Source organism: Scyliorhinus torazame, chromosome 26 (genome assembly GCF_047496885.1).
Source record: "Scyliorhinus torazame isolate Kashiwa2021f chromosome 26, sScyTor2.1, whole genome shotgun sequence".
Classification (NCBI taxonomy): domain Eukaryota; kingdom Metazoa; phylum Chordata; class Chondrichthyes; order Carcharhiniformes; family Scyliorhinidae; genus Scyliorhinus; species Scyliorhinus torazame.
The window spans coordinates 35,533,738-35,553,737 of record NC_092732.1 but is presented as its reverse complement, the minus strand read 5'-3'; the positions used below and the strand labels follow the sequence as shown (position 1 = coordinate 35,553,737).

The following is a 20,000-nucleotide window of genomic DNA, read 5'->3' as shown; positions in this document are numbered from 1 at the left end:
ACACTCTTGCTTTGGCTTTGACTGTTTCACGTCTCAGATTCCAGTCACGCGTGAGACGGGGGAACCAAATAATTTAAAGGAACCAGAATGTGTCACTCTGTGTGCAAGGAATCTCACAGCACGGGGTTAGAGACAGAGTAAAGCTCCGTCAACACTGTCCCCATCACACACTCCCAGGACAGTTCCAGCACGGGGTTAGATACAGAGTAAAGCTCCCTCTGCACTGTCCCCATCAAACACTCCCAGGACAGGTACAGCACGGGGTTAGATACAGAGTAAAGCTCTCTCTACACTGTCCCCATCAAACACTCCCAGGACAGGTACAGCACGGGGTTAGATACAGAGTAAATCTCCCTCTACACTGTCCCCATCAAACACTCCCAGGACAGGTACAGCACAGAGTTATATACAGAGTAAAGCTCCCACTACACTGTCCCCATCAAACACTCCCAGGACAGGTACAGCACGGGTTTGATACTGTGTAAAGCTCCCTCTACACTGTGCCCATCAAACACTCCCAGGACAGGTATAGCACGGGGTTAGATACAGAGTAAAGCTCCCTCTACACTGTCCCCATCAAACACTCCAAGGACAGGTACAGCACGGGGTTAGATACAGAGTAAAGCTCCCTCTACACTGTCCCCATCAAACACTCCCAGGACAGGTACAGCACGGGGTTAGATACAGAGTAAAGCTCCCTCTACACTGTCCCCATCAAACACTCCCAGGACAGGTACAGCACAGGGTGAGATACAGAGTAAAGCTCCGTCTACACTGACCCCATCAAACACTCCCAGGTCAGGAACAGCACAGGGTTAGATACAGAGTAAAGCTCCGTCTACACTGTCCCCATCAAACACACCCAGGACAGGTACAGCACGGGGTTAGATACAGAGTAAAGCTCCCTCTACACTGTCCCCATCATACACTCCCAGGACAGGTACAGCACGGGGTTAGATACAGAGTAAAGCTCCCTCTACACTGTCCCCATCAAACACTCCCAGGACAGGTACAGCACGGGTTAGATACAGAATAAAGCTCCCTCTACAATGATTCCATCAAACACTCCCAGGACAGGTACAGCACGGGGTTAGATACAGAGTAAAGCTCCCTCTACAATGATTCCATCAAACACTCCCAGGACAGGTACAGCACGGGGTTAGATACAGAGTAAAGCTCCCTCTACACTGTCCCCATCAAACACTCCCAGGACAGGTACAGCACGGGGTTAGATACAGAGTAAAGCTCCCTCTACAATGACTCCATCAAACACTCCCAGGACAGGTACAGCACGGGGTTAGATACAGAGTAAAGCTCCCTCTACACTGTCCCCATCAAACACTCCCAGGACAGGTACAGCACGGGGTTAGATACAGAGTGAAGCTCCCTCTACACTGTCCCCATCAAACACTCCCAGGACAGGTACAGCACGGGGTTAGATACAGAGTAAAGCTCCCTCTACAATGACTGCATCAAACACTCCCAGGACAGGTACAGCACGGGGTTAGATACAGAGTAAAGCTCGCTCTACAATGACTCCATCAAACACTCCCAGGACAGGTACAGCACGGGGTTAGATACAGAGTAAAGCTCCCTCGACACTGTCCCCATCAACACTTCCAGGACAGGTACAGCACGGGGTTAGATACAGAGTAAAGCTCCCTCGACACTGTCCCCATCAACACTCCCAGGACAGGTACAGCACGGGGTAAGATACAGAGTAAAGCTCCCTCTACAATGACCCCATCAAACACTCCCAGGACAGGTATAGCACAGGGTTGGATACAGAGTAAAGCTCCCTCTACACTGTCGCCATAAAACACTCCCAGGACCGGTACAGTACGGGGTTAGATACAGAGGAAAGCTCCCTCTGCACTGTCCCCAGCAAACACTCCCAGGACAGGTACAGCACAGGGCTGGATACAGAGTAAAGCTCCCTCTACACTGTCCCCATCAAGCACTCCCAGGAAAGGTACAGCACGGGGTTAGATACAGAGTAAAGCTCCCTCTACAATGACTCCATCAAACACTCCCAGGACAGGTACAGCACGGGGTTAGATACAGAGTAAAGCTCCCTCTACACTGCCCTCATCAAACACACCCAGGGCAGTTACAGCACAGGGTTAGATACAGAGTAAAGCTCCCTCGGCACTGTCCCAATCAAACACTCCCAGGACAGGTACAGCACGGGGTTAGATACAGAGTAAAGCTCCCTCTACACTGTCCCCATCAAACACTCCCAGGACAGGTACAGCACAGGATTAGATACAGAGTAAAGCTCCCTCTACACTGTCCCCATCAAACACTCCCAGGACAGGTACAGCACGGGGTCAGATACAGAGTAAAGCTCCCTCTACACTGTCCCCATCAAACGCTCCCAGGACAGGTACAGCACGGGGTTAGATACAGAGTAAAGCTCCCTCGACACTGTCCCCATCAAACACTCCCAGGACAGGTACAGCACGGGGTTAGATACAGAGTAAAGCTCCCTCTACACTGTCCCCATCAAACACTCCCAAGACAGGTACAGCACGGGGTGAGATACAGAGTAAATCTCCCTCTACACTGTCCCCATCAAACACTCCAAGGACAGGTACAGCACGGGGTTAGATACAGAGTAAAGCTCCCTCGACACTGTCCCCATCAAACACTCCCAGGACAGGTACAGCACGGGGTTAGATACAGAGTAAAGCTCCGTCTACACTGTCCCCATCAAACACTCCCAGGACAGGTACAGCACGGGGTTCGATACAGAGTAAAGCTCCCTCTACACTGTACCCATCAAACACTCCCAGGACAGGTACAGCACGGGGTTAGATACAGAGTAAAGCTCCCTCTACACTGTACCCATCAAACACTCCCAGGACAGGTACAGCACGGGGTTAGATACAGAGTAAAGCTCCCTCTACAATGACCCCATCAAACACTCCCAGGACAGGTACAGCACGGGGTTAGATACAGAGTAAAGCTCCCTCTACACTGTCCCCATCAAACACTCCCAGGACAGGTACAGCACAGGGTTAGATACAGAGTAAAGCTCCGTCTACACTGACCCCATCAAACACTCCCAGGTCAGGAACAGCACAGGGTTAGATACAGAGTAAAGCTCCGTCTACACTGTCCCCATCAAACACTCCCAGGACAGGTACAGCACGGGGTTAGATACAGAGTAAAGCTCCGTCTACACTGTCCCCATCAAACACTCCCAGGACAGGTACAGCACGGGGTTAGATACAGAGTAAAGCTCCCTCTGCACTGTCCCCATCAAACACTCCCAGGACAGGTACAGCACGGGGTTAGATACAGAGTAAAGCTCCCTCTGCACTGTCCCCATCAAACACTCCCAGGACAGATACAGCACGGGGTTAGATACAGAGTAAAGCTCCGTCTACACTGTCCCCATCAAACACTCCCAGGACAGGTACAGCACGGGGTTAGATACAGAGTAAAGCTCCCTCTACAATGACTCCATCAAACACTCCCAGGACAGGTACAGCACGGGGTTAGATACAGAGTAAAGCTCCCTCTACAATGACTCCATCAAACACTCCCAGGACAGGTACAGCACGGGGTTAGATACAGAGTAAAGCTCCCTCGACACTGTCCCCATCAAACACTCCCAGGACAGGTACAGCACGGGGTTAGATACAGAGTAAAGCTCCGTCTACACTGACCCCATCAAACACTCCCAGGACAGGTACAGCACGGGGTTAGATACAGAGTAAAGCTCCCTCTACACTGTCCCCATCAAACACTCCCAGGACAGGTACAGTACGGGGTTAGATACAGAGGAAAGCTCCCTCTGCACTGTCCCCAGCAAACACTCCCAGGACAGGTACAGCACAGGGTTGGATACAGAGTAAAGCTCCCTCTACACTGTCCCCATCAAGCACTCGCAGGACAGGTACAGCATGGGGTTAGATACAGAGTAAAGCTCCCTCTACAATGACTCCATCAAACACTCCCAGGACAGGTACAGCACGGGGTTAGATACAGAGTAAAGCTCCCTCTACACTGCCCTCATCAAACACACCCAGGGCAGGTACAGCACAGGGTTAGATACAGAGTAAAGCTCCCTCGGCACTGTCCCAATCAAACACTCCCAGGACAGGTACAGCACAGGGTTAGATACAGAGTAAAGCTCCCTCTACACTGTCCCCATCAAACACTCCCAGGACAGGTACAGCACGGGGTTAGATACAGAGTAAAGCTCCCTCGACACTGTCCCCATCAAACACTCCCAGGACAGGTACAGCACGGGGTTAGATACAGAGTAAAGCTCCGTCTACACTGTCCCCATCAAACACTCCCAGGACAGGTACAGCACGGGGTTCGATACAGAGTAAAGCTCCCTCTACACTGTACCCATCAAACACTCCCAGGACAGGTACAGCACGGGGTTAGATACAGAGTAAAGCTCCCTCTACACTGTACCCATCAAACACTCCCAGGACAGGTACAGCACGGGGTTAGATACAGAGTAAAGCTCCCTCTACAATGACCCCATCAAACACTCCCAGGACAGGTACAGCACGGGGTTAGATACAGAGTAAAGCTCCCTCTACACTGTCCCCATCAAACACTCCCAGGACAGGTACAGCACAGGGTTAGATACAGAGTAAAGCTCCGTCTACACTGACCCCATCAAACACTCCCAGGTCAGGAACAGCACAGGGTTAGATACAGAGTAAAGCTCCGTCTACACTGTCCCCATCAAACACTCCCAGGACAGGTACAGCACGGGGTTAGATACAGAGTAAAGCTCCGTCTACACTGTCCCCATCAAACACTCCCAGGACAGGTACAGCACGGGGTTAGATACAGAGTAAAGCTCCCTCTGCACTGTCCCCATCAAACACTCCCAGGACAGGTACAGCACGGGGTTAGATACAGAGTAAAGCTCCCTCTGCACTGTCCCCATCAAACACTCCCAGGACAGGTACAGCACGGGGTTAGATACAGAGTAAAGCTCCGTCTACACTGTCCCCATCAAACACTCCCAGGACAGGTACAGCACGGGGTTAGATACAGAGTAAAGCTCCCTCTACAATGACTCCATCAAACACTCCCAGGACAGGTACAGCACGGGGTTAGATACAGAGTAAAGCTCCCTCTACAATGACTCCATCAAACACTCCCAGGACAGGTACAGCACGGGGTTAGATACAGAGTAAAGCTCCCTCGACACTGTCCCCATCAAACACTCCCAGGACAGGTACAGCACGGGGTTAGATACAGAGTAAAGCTCCGTCTACACTGACCCCATCAAACACTCCCAGGACAGGTACAGCACGGGGTTAGATACAGAGTAAAGCTCCCTCTACACTGTCCCCATCAAACACTCCCAGGACAGGTACAGTACGGGGTTAGATACAGAGGAAAGCTCCCTCTGCACTGTCCCCAGCAAACACTCCCAGGACAGGTACAGCACAGGGTTGGATACAGAGTAAAGCTCCCTCTACACTGTCCCCATCAAGCACTCGCAGGACAGGTACAGCATGGGGTTAGATACAGAGTAAAGCTCCCTCTACACTGCCCTCATCAAACACACCCAGGGCAGGTACAGCACAGGGTTAGATACAGAGTAAAGCTCCCTCGGCACTGTCCCAATCAAACACTCCCAGGACAGGTACAGCACAGGGATAGATACAGAGTAAAGCTCCTTCTACACTGTCCCCATCAAACACTCCCAGGACAGGTACAGCACGGGGTCAGATACAGAGTAAAGCTCCCTCGACACTGTCCCCATCAAACACTCCCAGGACAGGTACAGCACGGGGTTAGATACAGAGTAAAGCGCCCTCTACACTGTCCCCATCAAACACTCCCAGGATAGGCACAGCATGGGGTTAGATACAGAGTAAAGCTCCCGCTACACTGTCCCCATCAAACGCTCCCAGGACAGGTACAGCACGGGGTTAGATACAGAGTAAAGCTCCCTCGACACTGTCCCCATCAAACACTCCCAGGACAGGTACAGCATGGGGTTAGATACAGAGTAAAGCGCCCTCTACACTGTCCCCATCAAACACTCCCAAGACAGGTACAGCACGGGGTGAGATACAGAGTAAATCTCCCTCTACACTGTCCCCATCAAACACTCCAAGGACAGGTACAGCACGGGGTTAGATACAGAGTAAAGCTCCCTCTACACTGTCCCCATCAAACACTCCCAGGACAGGTACAGCACGGGGTTAGATACAGAGTAAAGCTCCGTCTACACTGTCCCCATCAAACACTCCCAGGACAGGTACAGCACGGGGTTCGATACAGAGTAAAGCTCCCTCTACACTGAACCCATCAAACACTCCCAGGACAGGTACAGCACGGGGTTAGATGCAGAGTAAAGCTCCCTCTACACTGTACCCATCAAACACTCACAGTGCAGCGTTCCCTCAGTACTGACCCTCCGACAGTGCAGAGCTCCAGGGCCAGAAAGACCTCCATTTGGAAACTCTCAATCTACACCCCCTCCCTATCTCTGTAACCTCCTCCAGCACCTACATCCCCTTCCGATCTCTGTAACCTCCTCCAGCACCTACATCCTCTCCCTATCTCTGTAACCTCCTCCAGCCCCTATATCCCCTTCCGATCTCTGTAACCTCCTCCAGCACCTACACCCCCTCCCTATCTCTGTAACCTCCTCCAGCCCCTACACCGCCTCCCTATCTCTGTAACCTCCTCCAGCTCCTACACCCCTCCCTATCTCTCTAACCTCCTCCAGCCCCTACGTCCCCTCCATATCTCTGTAACCTCCTCCAGCCCCTACACCCCCTCCCTATCTCTGTAACCTCCTCCAGCTCCTACACCCCCTCCCTATCTCTGTAACCTCCTCCAGCCCCTACACCCCCTCCCTATCTCTGTAACCTCCTCCAGCCCCTACACCTCCTCACTGTCTCTGTAACCTCCTCCAGCCCCTACACCCCCTTCCTATCTCTGTAACCTCCTCCAGCCCCTACACCTCCTCCCTGTCTCTGTAACCTCCTCCAGCCCCTACACCCCCTCCCTATCTCTGTAACCTCCGCCAGCCCCTACACCCCCTTCCTATCTCTGTAACCTCCTCCAGCCCCTACACCTCCTCCCTGTCTCTGTAACCTCCTCCAGCCCCTACACCTCCTCCCTATCTCTGTAACCTCCTCCAGCATCTACACCCCCTCCCTATCTCTGTAACCTCCTCCAGCCCCGACACCCCCCTCCCTATCTCTGTAATCTCCTCCAGCCCCTACACCCCCTCCCTATCTCTGTAATCTCCTCCAGCCCCGACACCCCCGCCCTATCTCTGTAATCTCCTCCAGCCCCTACACCCCCTCCCTATCTCTGTAATCTCCTCCAGCCCCGACACCCCCGCCCTATCTCTGTAACCTCCTCCAGCCCCTACACCCCCTCCCTATCTCTGTAACCTCCTCCAGCCCCTACACCCCCTCCCTATCTCTGTAACCTCCTCCAGCCCCTACACCCCCCTCCCTATCTCTGTAACCTCCTCCAGCTCCTACACCCCCTCCCTATCTCTCTAACCTCCTCCAGCCCCTACGTCCCCTCCATATCTCTGTAACCTCCTCCAGCCCCTACACCCCCTCCCTATCTCTGTAACCTCCTCCAGCTCCTACACCCCCTCCCTATCTCTGTAACCTCCTCCAGCCCCTACACCCCCTCCCTATCTCTGTAACCTCCTCCAGCTCCTACACCTCCTCCCTGTCTCTGTAACCTCCTCCAGCCCCTACACCCCCTTGCTATCTCTGTCACCTCCTCCAGCCTTGACACCCCCTCCCCATCTCTGTAACCTCCTCCAGCCCCTACACACCCTCCCTATCTCGGTAACCTCCTCCAGCTCCTACAACCCCTCCGTTTCTCTGTAACCTCCTCCAGCCCCTACACGCCCCTCCCTATTTCTGTAACCTCCTCCAGCCCCTACACCCCTCCCTATCTCTGTAACCTCCTCCAGCTCCTACACCCCCTCCCTATCTCTGTAACCTCCTCCAGCCCCTACACCCCCTCCCTATCTCTGTAACCTCCTCCAGCCCGTACACCCCCTCCCGATCTCTGTAACCTCCTCCAGCCCAGACACCCCCTCCCCATCTCTGTAACCTCCTCCAGCCCCGACACCCCCCTCCCTATCTCAGTAACCTCCTCCAGCCCCTACTCCCCCTCCCTATCTCTGTAACCTCCTCCAGCCCCTACACCCCCTCCCTATCTCTGTAACCTCCTCCAGCCCCTACACCCCCTCCCTATCTCTGTAACCTCCTCCAGCCCCTACACCCCCTCCCTATCTCTGTAACCGCCTCCAGCCCCTACACCTCCTCCCTATCTCTGTAACCTCCTCCAGCCCCGACACCCCCTCCCTTTATCTGTAACCTCCTCCAGCCCCGACACACCCTCCCCAACTCTGTAACCTCCTCCAGCCCCTACACCCTCCCTATCTCTGTACCCTCCTCCAGCCCCTACACCCCCTCCCTATCTCTGTAACCTCCTCCAGCCCCGACACCCCTCCCTATCTCTGTAACTCCTCCAGCCCCTATCCACCTCCCTATCTCTGTAACCTCCTCCAGCCCCTATCCCCCTCCCTATCGCTGTAACCTCATCCAGCCACTACACCCATCCCTATCTTTGTAACCTCCTCCAGCCCCTACACCCCCTCCCTATCTCTGTAACCTCCTCCAGCCCCTACACCCCCTCCCTATCTCTGTAACCTCCAGCCCCCTACACACACTCCCCATCTCTGTAACCCCCTCCAGCCCCTACACCCCTCCCTATCTCTGTAACCTCCTCCTGCCCCTACACCCCTCCCTATCTCTGTAACCTCCTCCAGCCCCTATCCCCCTCCCTATCTCTGTAACCTCCTCCAGCCCCTATCCCCCTCCTTATCTCTGTAACCTCCTCCAGCCCCTACACCCATCCCTATCTCTGTAACCACCTCCAGCCCCTACACCCCCTCCCTATCTCTGTAACCTCCTCCAGCCCCCACACCCCCTCCCTATCTCTGTAACCTCCTCCAGCCCCTATACCCCCTCCCTATCTCTGTAACCTTCTCCAGCCCCAACACCCCCTCCCTATCTCTGTAACCTCCTCCAGCCCCGACACCCCCTCCCCATCTCTGTAACCTCCTCCAGCCCCTACACCCCTCCCTATCTCTGTAACCTCCTCCAGCCCCCACACCCCCTCCCTATCTCTGTAACCTCCTCCAGCCCCTACACCCCCTCCCTATCTCTGTAACCTTCTCCAGCCCCAACACCCCCTCCCTATCTCTGTAACCTCCTCCAGCCCCGACACCCCCTCCCCATCTCTGTAACCTCCTCCAGCCCCTACACCCCTCCCTATCTCTGTAACCTCCTCCAGCCCCTATCCCCCTCCCTATCTCTGTAACCTCCTCCAGCCCCGACACCCCCTCCCTATCTCTGTAACCTCCTCCAGCCCCTACACCCATCCCTATCTCTGTAACCTCCTCCAGCCCCCTACACACACTCCCTATCTCTGTAACCTCCTCCAGCCCCTACTCCCCTCCCTATCTCTGTAACCTCCTCCTGCCACTACACCCTCCCTATCACTTTAGTAATGGAGAGGGATAGGTGCGTGCAACAGGGCAAGGTTTACAATTGGGGGAAGGGTAAATACGATGTTGTCAGACAAGAATTGAAGTGCATAAGTTGGGAACATAGGCTGTCAGGGAAGGACACAAGTGAAATGTGGAACTTGTTCAAGGAACAGGTGCTACGTGTCCTTGATATGTATGTCCCTGTCAGGCAGGGAAGAGATGGTCGAGTGAGGGAACCATGGTTGACAAGAGAGGTTGAATGTCTTGTTAAGAGGAAAAAGGAGACTTATGTAAGGCTGAGGAAACAAGGTTCAGACAGGGCATTGGAGGGATACAAGATAGCCAGGAGGGAACTGAAGAAAGGGATTAGGAGAGCTAAGAGAGGGCATGAACAATCTTTGGCGGGTAGGATCAAGGAAAACCCCAAGGCCTTTTACACATATGTCAGAAATATGAGAATGACTAGAGCGAGGGTAGGTCCGATCAAGGACAGTAGCGGGAGATTGTGTATTGAGTCTGAAGAGATAGGAGAAGTCTTGAACGAGTACTTTTCTTCTGTATTTACAAATGAGAGGGGCGATATTGTTGGAGAGGACAGTGTGAAACAGATTGGTAAGCTCGAGGAAATACTTGTTAGGAAGGAAGATGTGTTGGGCATTTTGAAAAACTTGAGGATAGACAAGTCCCCCGGGCCTGACGGGATATATCCAAGGATTCTATGGGAAGCAAGAGATGAAATCTCTTCGGGGCAGCACGGTAGCCTTGTGGATAGCACAATTGCTTCACAGCTCCAGGGTCCCAGGTTCAATTCCAGCTTGGGTCACTGTCTGTGCGGAGTCTGCACATCCTCCCCGTGTGTGCGTGGGTTTCCTCCGGGTGCTCCGGTTTCCTCCCACAGTCCAAAGATGTGCAGGTTAAGTGGATTGGCCATGATAAATTGCCCTTAGTGTCCAAAATTGCCCTTAGTGTTGGGTGGGGTTACTGGGTTATGGGGATAGGGTGGTGGTGTTGACCTTGGGTAGGGTGCTCTTTCCAAGAGCCGGTGCAGACTCGATGGGCCGAATGGCCTCCTTCTGCACTGTAAATTCTATGAAATTGCAGAGCCGTTGGCAATGATCTTTTCGTCCTCACTGTCAACAGGGGTGGTACCAGGGGATTGGAGAGTGGCGAATGTCGTGCCCCTGTTCAAAAAAGGGACTAGGGATAACCCTGGGAATTACAGGCCAGTTAGTCTTACTTCGGTGGTAGGCAAAGTAATGGAAAGGGTACTGAAGGATAGGATTTCTGAGCATCTGGAAAGATACTGCTTGATTAGGGATAGTCAGCACGGATTTGTGAGGGGTAGGTCTTGCCTTACAAATCTTATTGAATTCTTTGAGGAGGTGACCAAGCATGTGGATGAAGGTAAAGCAGTGGATGTAGGTAAAGCAGTGGATGTAGTGTACATGGATTTTAGTAAGGCATTTGATAAGGTTCCCCATGGTAGGCTTCTGCAGAAAAGTAAGGAGGCATGGGATAGTGGGAAATTTGGCCAGTTGGATAACGAACTGGCTAACCGATAGAAGTCAGAGAGTGGTGGTGGATGGCAAATATTCAGCCTGGATCCCAGTTACCAGTGGCGTACCGCAGGGATCAGTTCTGGGTCCTCTGCTGTTTGTGATTTTCATTAATGACTTAGATGAGGGAGTTGAAGGGTGGGTCAGTAAATTTGCAGACGATACGAAGATTGGTGGAGTTGTGGATAGTGAGGAGGGCTGTTGTCGGCTGCAGAGACATAGATAGGATGCAGAGCTGGGCTGAGAAGTGGCAGATGGAGTTTAACCCTGAAAAGTGTGAGGTTGTCCATTTTGGAAGGACAAATATGAATGCGGAATACAGGGTTAACGGTAGAGTTCTTGGCAATGTGGAGGAGCAGAGAGATCTTGGGGTCTATGTTCATACATCTTTGAAAGTTGCCACTCAAGTGGATAGAGCTGTGAAGAAGGCCTATGGTGTGCTAGCGTTCATTAACAGAGGGATTGAATTTAAGAGCCGTGAGGTGATGATGCAGCTGTACAAAACTTTGGTAAGGCCACATTTGGAGTACTGTGTACAATTCTGGTCACCTCATTTTAGGAAGGATGTGGAAGCTTTGGAAAAGGTGGAAAGAAGATTTACCAGGATGTTACCTGGAATGGAGAGTAGGTCTTACGAGGAAAGGTTGAGGGTGCAAGGCCTTTTCTCATTAGAACGGAGAAGGATGAGGGGCGACTTGATAGAGGTTTATAAGATGATCAGGGGAATAGATAGAGTAGACAGTCAGAGACTTTTTCCCCGGGTGGAACAAACCATTACAAGGGGACATAAATTTAAGGTGAAAGGTGGAAGATATAGGAGGGATATCAGAGGTAGGTTCTTTACCCAGAGAGTACTGGGGGCATGGAATGCACTGCCTGTGGAAGTAGTTGAGTCGGAAACATTAGGGACCTTCAAGCAGCTATTGGATAGGTACATGGATTACGGTAAAATTATATAGTGTAGATTTATTTGTTCTTAAGGGCAGCATGGTAGCATTGTGGATAGCACAATTGCTTCACAGCTCCAGGGTCCCAGGTTCGATTCCGGCTTGGGTCACTGTCTGTGCGGAGTCTGCACGTCCTCCCCGTGTCTGCGTGGGTTTCCTACGGGTGCTCCGGTTTCCTCCCACAGTCCAAAGATGTGCAGGGTAGGTGGATTGGCCATGATAAATTGCCCGTGGTGTCCAAAATTGCCCTTGGTGTTGGGTGGAGGGGTTGAGTTTGGGTGGGGTGCTCTTTCCAAGAGCCGGTGCAGACTCAGGGGGCCGAATGGCCTCCTTCTGCACTGTAAATTCAATGATAATCTATGATTAATCTAGGACAAAGGTTCGGCACAACATCGTGGGCCGAAGGGCCTGTTCTGTGCTGTATTTTCTATGTTCTATGTTCTATCTCTGGAACCTCCTCCAGCCCCTACACCCCTCCCTAATTCTGTAACCGCATCCTGCCCCTACAGCCCTCCCTATCTCTGTAACCTCCTCCAGCCGCTACACCCCCTCCCTATCTCTGTAACCTCCTCCAGCCCCTACAACCCCCTCCGTATCTCTATAACCTCCTCCAGCCCCTACACCCCCTCCCTATCTCTGTAACCTCCTCCAGCCCCTACACCCCCTCCCTATCTCTGTAACCTCCTCCAGCCCCTACACCCCCTCCCTATCTCTGTAACCTCCTCCAGCCCCCTCCCTATCTCTGTAACCTCCTCCAGCCCCCACATCCCCTCCCTATCTCTGTAACCTCCTCCAGCCCCTACACCCCCTCCCTATCTCTGTAACCTCCTCCAGCACCTACACCCCCTCCCTATCTCTGTAACCTCCTCCAGCCCCTGCACCCCCTCCCTATCTCTGTAACCTCCTCCAGCCCCTGCACCCCCTCCCTATCTCTGTAACCTCCTCCATCCCCTGCACCCCCTCCCTATCTCTGTAACCTCCTTCAGCCCCTACACCCCCTCCCTATCTCTGTAACCTCCTCCAGCTCCTACACCCCCTCCCTATCTCTGTAACCTCCTCCAGCCCCTACACCCCCTCCCTATCTCTGCAACCTCCTCCAGCCCCTACACCCCCTCCCTATCTCTGTAACCTCCTCCAGCCCCTACACCCCCTCCCTATCTCTGTAACATCCTCCAGCCCCTACACCCCCTCCCTATCTCTGTAACCTCCTCCAGCCCCTACACCCCCTCCCTATCTCTGTAACCTCCTCCAGCCCCTACACCCCCTCCCTATCTCTGTAACCTCCTCCAGCCCCTACACCCCCTCCCTATCTCTGTAACCTCCTCCAGCCCCTACACCCCCTCCCTATCTCTGTATCCTCCTCCAGCCCCTACACCCCCTCCCTATCTCTGTATCGTCCCCCTGTGGCATTGCTCAGTGATCTGTGTGTGTGTGTGAGCGGCCCCCCTGTGGCATTGCTCAGAGTGATCTGTGTGTCCGCAGGCGGTCCCCCTGTGGCATTGCTCAATCACTCCTTCTTGAATTGTGCGGAATGCTGGGTTTGGGGGATGGGTTAATGGACTGACAGTGATAAATATGGAAGCAAAATGAAAACGAAACGTGCGATTAAATCGGGTGGAAGTTTAAACAGGCAGAGAAAGAGATCAGCAGAAATTGGAGAGACGCAAAGTGTTCTGTTAGTCACAAAGAGATAACTAAACCTGTTATTTACAGGGTCACAGAATTGGTACAGGGCCCGAGGAGGACATTCTTCCCATCAGGCCTGCGCCAAATGAGCAATGCACTCAGTGCTATTCTCCCCGTGAACCTGCACATTCATCAGCACCAGATGACTGCTGAACCAAGCTCTATTTTGGCGTCACAAGTCGAGAAAGCAGACCACAGAACACGTCGGGGCTCAAACACTTGAGTTTATCAGTTGGATGGAACATAAAGTCATTCGGGAGGTTAGGAGATCAGAGAGATGGTCTTCGATGGGAGAGTAATGGGATCAGAGAGATGGTCTTCGATGGGAGAGTAATGGGATCAGAGGGATGGTCTTCGATGGGAGAGTTAGGGGATTAGAGGGATAGTCTTCGATGGGAGAGTTAGGGATTAGAGAGATGGTCTTCGATGGGAGAGTTAGAAGATTAGAGGGATGGTCTTCGATGGGAGAGTTAGGGGATTAGAGGGATGGTCTTCGATGGGAGAGTTAGAAGATTAGAGGGATGGTCTTCGATGGGAGAGTTAGAGGATTAGAGGGATGGTCTTCGATGGGAGAGTTAGAGGATTAGAGGGATGGTCTTCGATGGGAGAGTTAGGGGGATTAGAGAGATGGTCTTCGATGGGAGAGTTAGGGGGATTAGAGATGGGAGTTAGGGGGATTAGAGAGATGGTCTTCGATGGGAGAATTAGAGGATTAGGGGGCAAGCCTTCGATGGGAGAGTTAGAGGATTAGGAGGGTCCTCGTTGGGAGAGTTAGGGGGTTAGAGGGATGGTCTTCGATGGGAGAGTTAGGGGGTTAGAGGGATGGTCTTCGATGGGAGAGTTAGGGGATTAGAGGGATGGTCTTCGATGGGAGAGTTAGGGGATCAGAGGGATGGTCTTCGATGGGAGAGTTAGGGGATTAGAGGGATGGTCTTCGATGGGAGAGTTAGGGGATTAGAGGGATGGTCTTCGATGGGAGAATTAGAGGATTAGAGAGATGGTCTTCGATGGGAGAGTTAGGGGATTAGAGGGATTGTCTTCGATGGGAGAGTTAGGGGGTTAGAGGGATGGTCTTCGATGGGAGAGTTAGGGGGTTAGAGGGATGGTCTTCGATGGGAGAGTTAGGGGGTTAGAGGGATAGTCTTCGATGGGAGAGTTAGGGGGTTAGAGGGATGGTCTTCGATGGGAGAGTTAGGGGATTAGAGGGATGGTCTTCGATGGGAGAGTTAGGGGGATTAGAGGGATGGTCTTCGATGGGAGAGTTAGGGGATTAGAGAGATGGTCTTCGATGGGAGAGTTAGGGGATTAGAGGGATGGTCTTCGATGGGAGAGTTAGGGGATTAGAGAGATGGTCTTCGATGGGAGAGTTAGGGGGTTAGAGGGATGGTCTTCGATGGGAGAGTTAGGGTTTCGAGGGATGGTCTTCGATGGGAGAGTTAGGGGGATTAGAGGGATGGTCTTCAATCTGAGAGTTAGGGGGTTAGAGGGATGGTCTTCGATGGGAGAGTTAGGGGATTAGAGGGATGGTCTTCGATGGGAGAGTTAGGGGATTAGGAGGGTCCTCGTTGGGAGAGTTAGGGGATTAGAGGGATGGTCTTCGATGGGAGAGTTAGGGGGTTAGAGGGATGGTCTTCGATGGGAGAGTTAGGGGGTTAGAGGGATAGTCTTCGATGGGAGAGTTAGGGGATTAGAGAGATGGTCTTCGATGGGAGAGTTAGGGGATTAGAGGGATGGTCTTCGATGGGAGAGTTAGAGGATTAGAGGGATGGTCTTCGATGGGAGAGTTAGGGGATTAGAGGGATGGTCTTCTCTTCGGGCTTGGAGATGACACGTGAGACGAAAGGTCTTGCTGTCGGTTCCCACCCAATGCCGTGCATTGAAAGCCAACTCCCAGCTTGCGGTGAGGGAGAGGAACGAGAGGTGGTGGGCGACCTGTCTGGTGGAAAGACATCTACCGTTACACGTTTGAATCTTGGTCCCTTGGGCGAGCGGGCATCCTTTCCCGAGTACTGGGATTACAGATCGAGGGAGGCTTCCACAGGACTGGGTGGATTGGGGCCGTAACTGTTTACAATGTGGATGGCCTATCGGAGAGGCGGACCACATGATCAGCCTGGTGCTGTTCTTCTCCCCGTTCACCCTTCCTCTTTCTCTCTCTCTCTGTGGCAGGAATGGAGTCCTTCAGCTCCAAGGACCTGGCCATGAAGGCGCAGAAGAAGATTCTGAGCCGGATGGCCTCCAAGACGATGGCGCAGTTCTTCATCGACGACACCAGCGCCGAGATCCTCGACGAGCTCTACCGCGTCTCCAAGGAGTTCACGGGCAACAAGGCGGAGTCGCAGAAGGTGCTGAAGAACCTGGTGAAGGTGGCGGTGAAGATCGGCGTGCTGTACCGCCACCAGAAGTTCGGCCAGCGGGAGCTGGCCCTGGCCGAGGAGTTCAAGAGGAAGCTACGCCAGGGCGCCATGACGGCCGTCAGCTTCCACGAGGTGGCCTTCACCTTCGAGCAGAGCGTGCTGACGGAGCTGCTGTCCGAGAGCCGGGACCTCCTGCTCAGGCTGGTGGAGGGGCACCTCACCCCCAAGTCCCACGGCCGCATCGGTCACGTCTTCAACCACTTCGCCAACGTCGACCTCCTGACGAAGCTCTACGGCGCCGAGGGGGCGTACCCGGCCCACCTGCAGAAGATCTGCGCGGGGCTCAACAAATTGATCGAGGAGGGGACACTATAGGGCCGCTGTAGCGGGGGGGGGCGGGCAAGTGGGGGGGGGGGGGGGGGTCGGTGCTGCAGGACACCAGGCCTGAAGGCAGAGGACAATAAATGGACATGCCGGGACTGTTGGCGACGCGGTGGGCGAAGGGACACGGGAGGGGTAGCCTTTAACCTCTGTAAGGCGACGGGAAACCCACGGGTTGAGGTACCACTGGAATAAAAAAAAAAACACACGCGCCCGCGCCTGGTGTTATTCCGCACAGCGCAGCCCGCTACGTACAACCCGCCCCCAAGACGCGGCGATCTCCCCAAACAACACGAGTCGGGAGTCACCACGGCCTCGGTTACGGATATCCATTCCCCCCCCCCCCCCCACTCCGCCGCCTCCCCTCCCGAGATGTTCGCCGACATTGCAGCCCCCCCGAACCTCGACAAGAATCAATTCCCGCAGCCCCCGCCCCCCCTCGGCGAAGAATATCACGGTCGCGGGTTTGCTCTGACCTTTCGGTCGCCAGCGGCGTCGCCCCCCCCCGCCCGGCGCGGAACAGGCCGAGGCTGAGGCCCTCGTTTCCCAAAAGAGAACGTGGAGGAGGCGGGGGAAAGGGGGGGGGGGGGGATGCGGGACACGCCCCCACGGGGAGTGGGGGAAGATTGTGGGGCTCCCCCTCACGGGGAGTGGGGGCAGAATGTGGGACTCGCTCCCACGGGGAGTGGGGGAGAATGTGGGACTCGCTCCCACGGGGAGTGGGGGAGAATGTGGGACTCGCTCCCACGGGGAGTGGGGGAGAATGTGGGAGTCGCTCCCACGGGGAGTGGGGGAGAATGTGGAAGTCGCTCCCACGGGGCGTGGGGGAGAATGTGGGAGTCGCTCCCACGGGGAGTGGGGGTGAATGTGGGAGTCGCTCCCACGGGGAGTGGGGGAGAATGTGGGAGTCGCTCCCACGGGGAGTGGGTGAGAATGTGGGACTCGCCCCCACGGGGAGTGGGGGAGATTGTGGGGCTCCCCCTCACGGGGAGTGGGGGAGAATGTGGGACTCGCTCCCACGGGGAGTGGGGGAGAATGTGGGACTCGCTCCCACGGGGAGTGGGGGAGAATGTGGGACTCGCTCCCACGGGGAGTGGGGGAGAATGTGGGACTCGCTCCCACGGGGAGTGGGGGAGAATGTGGGACTCGCTCCCACGGGGAGTGGGGGAGAATGTGGGACTCGCTCCCACGGGGAGTGGGGGAGAATGTGGGACTCGCTCTCACAGGGAGTGGGGAGAATGTGGGACTCGCTCCCACGCGGAGTGGGGGAGAATGTGGGACTCGCTCCCCGGGGTGTGGGGGAGAATGTGGGACTCGCTCCCACGGGGAGTGGGGAGAATGTGGGACTCGCTCCCACGGGGAGTGGGGGAGAATGTGGGACTCGCTCCCCGGGGTGTGGGGGAGAATGTGGGACCCGCTCACACGGGGAGTGGGGGGGCATGGGAGACATGTTGGGCAGACCAGGTAAAGGACAACAGATTTCCCTTTCTAAAAGGGGTTTTTGTTCACGACAATCACCATTACTGTGGTTCATTTTCAATTTGCGATTTTTCAAGTCACAGCAATTCCAGAAGCTTCCGCGACAGGCTGACCAGCCCACTGGAGCACCTTCTCTGCAAAGACGGGGGTGGGAGTGAATGGGATCAATCAGCCAGGCTCCAGCTCCGGGAATCCTGCCCCCTGGTGGAGGAGGCTGGTAGGGGATGTGTGCCACGCACCCGGCATGATTTGCAGGTCGACACTCAACCTGTTTTGACCGCGTTACGAACACACGTTCAGTGGAACAGGAACAGGCCCTTCGGCCCTCCAAGCCCGTGCCGACCATGCTGTCCATCTAAACTAAAACCTCCTCCACTTCCAGAGTCCGTATCCCTCTATTCCCATCCTATTCATGTATTTGTCAAGACGCCCCTTAGATGTCACCATCGTCCCTGCTTCCACCACCTCCTCCGGTAGCGGGTTCCAGGCACCCACTACCCTCTGCGTAAAAAACTTGCCTCGTACATCTACTCTAAACCTTGCCCCTCGCACCTTAAACCTATGCCCCCTAGTAATTGACCCCTCTACCCTGGGGAAAAGCCTCTGACTATCCACTCTGTCTATGCCCCTCATAATTTTGTAGACCTCTATCAGGTCGCCCCTCAACCTCCGTCGTTCCAGTGAGAACAAACCGAGTTTATTCAACCGCTCCTCATAGCTAATGCCCTCCATACCAGGCAACATTCTGGTAAATCTCTTCTGCACCCTCTCTAAAGCCTCCACATCCTTCTGGTAGTGTGGCGACCAGAATTGAACACTATACTCCAAGTGTGGCCTAACTAAGGTTCTATACAGCTGCAACATGACTTGCCAATTCTTATACTCAATGCCCCGGCCAATGAAGGCAAGCATGCCGTATGCCTTCTTGACTACCTTCTCCACCTGTGTTGCCCTTTCAATGACCTGTGGACCTGTACACCCCAGATCTCTCTGACTGTCAATACTCTTGAGGGTTCTACCATTCACTGTATATTCCCTACCTGCATTAGACCTTCCAAAATGCATCACCTCACATTTGTCCGGATTAAACTCCATCTGCCATCTCTCCGCCCAAGTCTCCAAACGATCTAAATCCTGCTGTATCCTCTGACAGTCCTCATCGCTATCCGCAATTCCACCAACCTTTGTGTCGTCTGCAAACTTACTAATCAGACCAGTTACATTTTCCTCCAAATCATTTATATATACTACAAAGAGCAAAGGTCCCAGCACTGATCCCTGTGGAGCACCACTGGTCACAGCCCTCCAATTAGAAAAGCATCCTTCCATTGCTACTTTCTGCCTTCTATGGCCTAGCCAGTTCTGTATCCACCTTGCCAGCTCACCCCTGATCCCGTGTGACTTCACCTTTTGTACTCATCTACCTTGTCAAAGCCTTATTGAAGTCCATGTAGGTAACATCCGCTGCCTTACCCTCATCAATCAGCTTTGTCGCTTCCTCGAAAAACCCGATTGAGTGAGACACAGCCTCCCTTCACAAAACCACGCTGCCTCCCCTGGGGTGGGTCTCAAAGCCAGAGCTCCCAGCTCAGACGCTCAGACGTGAGCCACGCTGTTTACACAACCTCCTGTTGGAATGTCAGCTCCAAGGGCTAAATGGCCGCCTCCTGTTGCTCAGGCTCCTAAACCAAAGAGAGCGACTTTTGAGAGCGATGTTAAAATGTTACGAGCATCGCTCGCTATGTCTCACTGGGAGTGTACAGGGAGCTTTACTCTGTATCTAACCCTGTGCTGCACCTGTCCTGGGAGTATTTGATGGGGACAGTGTAGAGGGAGCTTTACTCTGTATCTAACCCCGTGCTGTCCCTGTCCTGGGAGTGTTTGATGGGGACAGTGTAGAGGGAGCTTTACTCTGTATCTGACCCCGTGCTGTACCTGTCCTGGGAGTGTTTGATGGGGACAGTGTAGAGGGAGCTTTACTCTGTATCTAACCCCGTGCTGTACCTGTCCTGGGAGTGTTTGATGGGGACAGTGTAGAGGGAGCTTTACTCTGTATCAAACCCCG

The 20,000-nt window shown here is 54.0% G+C and overlaps 2 protein-coding genes across 5 annotated transcripts in view; both read left to right on the top strand.

The window, feature by feature from the left end:
- The window catches only part of tnfaip8l2b (tumor necrosis factor, alpha-induced protein 8-like 2b), a 22,328-nt gene extending 5,864 nt beyond the window's left edge, over positions 1-16,464 (top strand). For all 3 annotated transcript variants that reach the window (XM_072490613.1, XM_072490612.1, XM_072490614.1), the window contains exon 2: positions 15,888-16,464. In XM_072490613.1, the coding sequence (XP_072346714.1) occupies positions 15,890-16,450 (561 nt within the window). In that variant the 5' untranslated portion in view covers positions 15,888-15,889 and the 3' untranslated portion in view covers positions 16,451-16,464. The remainder of the gene's footprint in view (positions 1-15,887) is intronic.
- Positions 1-20,000, top strand: part of LOC140402969 (semaphorin-6D-like) — a 1,151,034-nt gene that overhangs the window by 356,979 nt on the left and 774,055 nt on the right. The gene's annotated exons all lie outside the window — the stretch shown is intronic.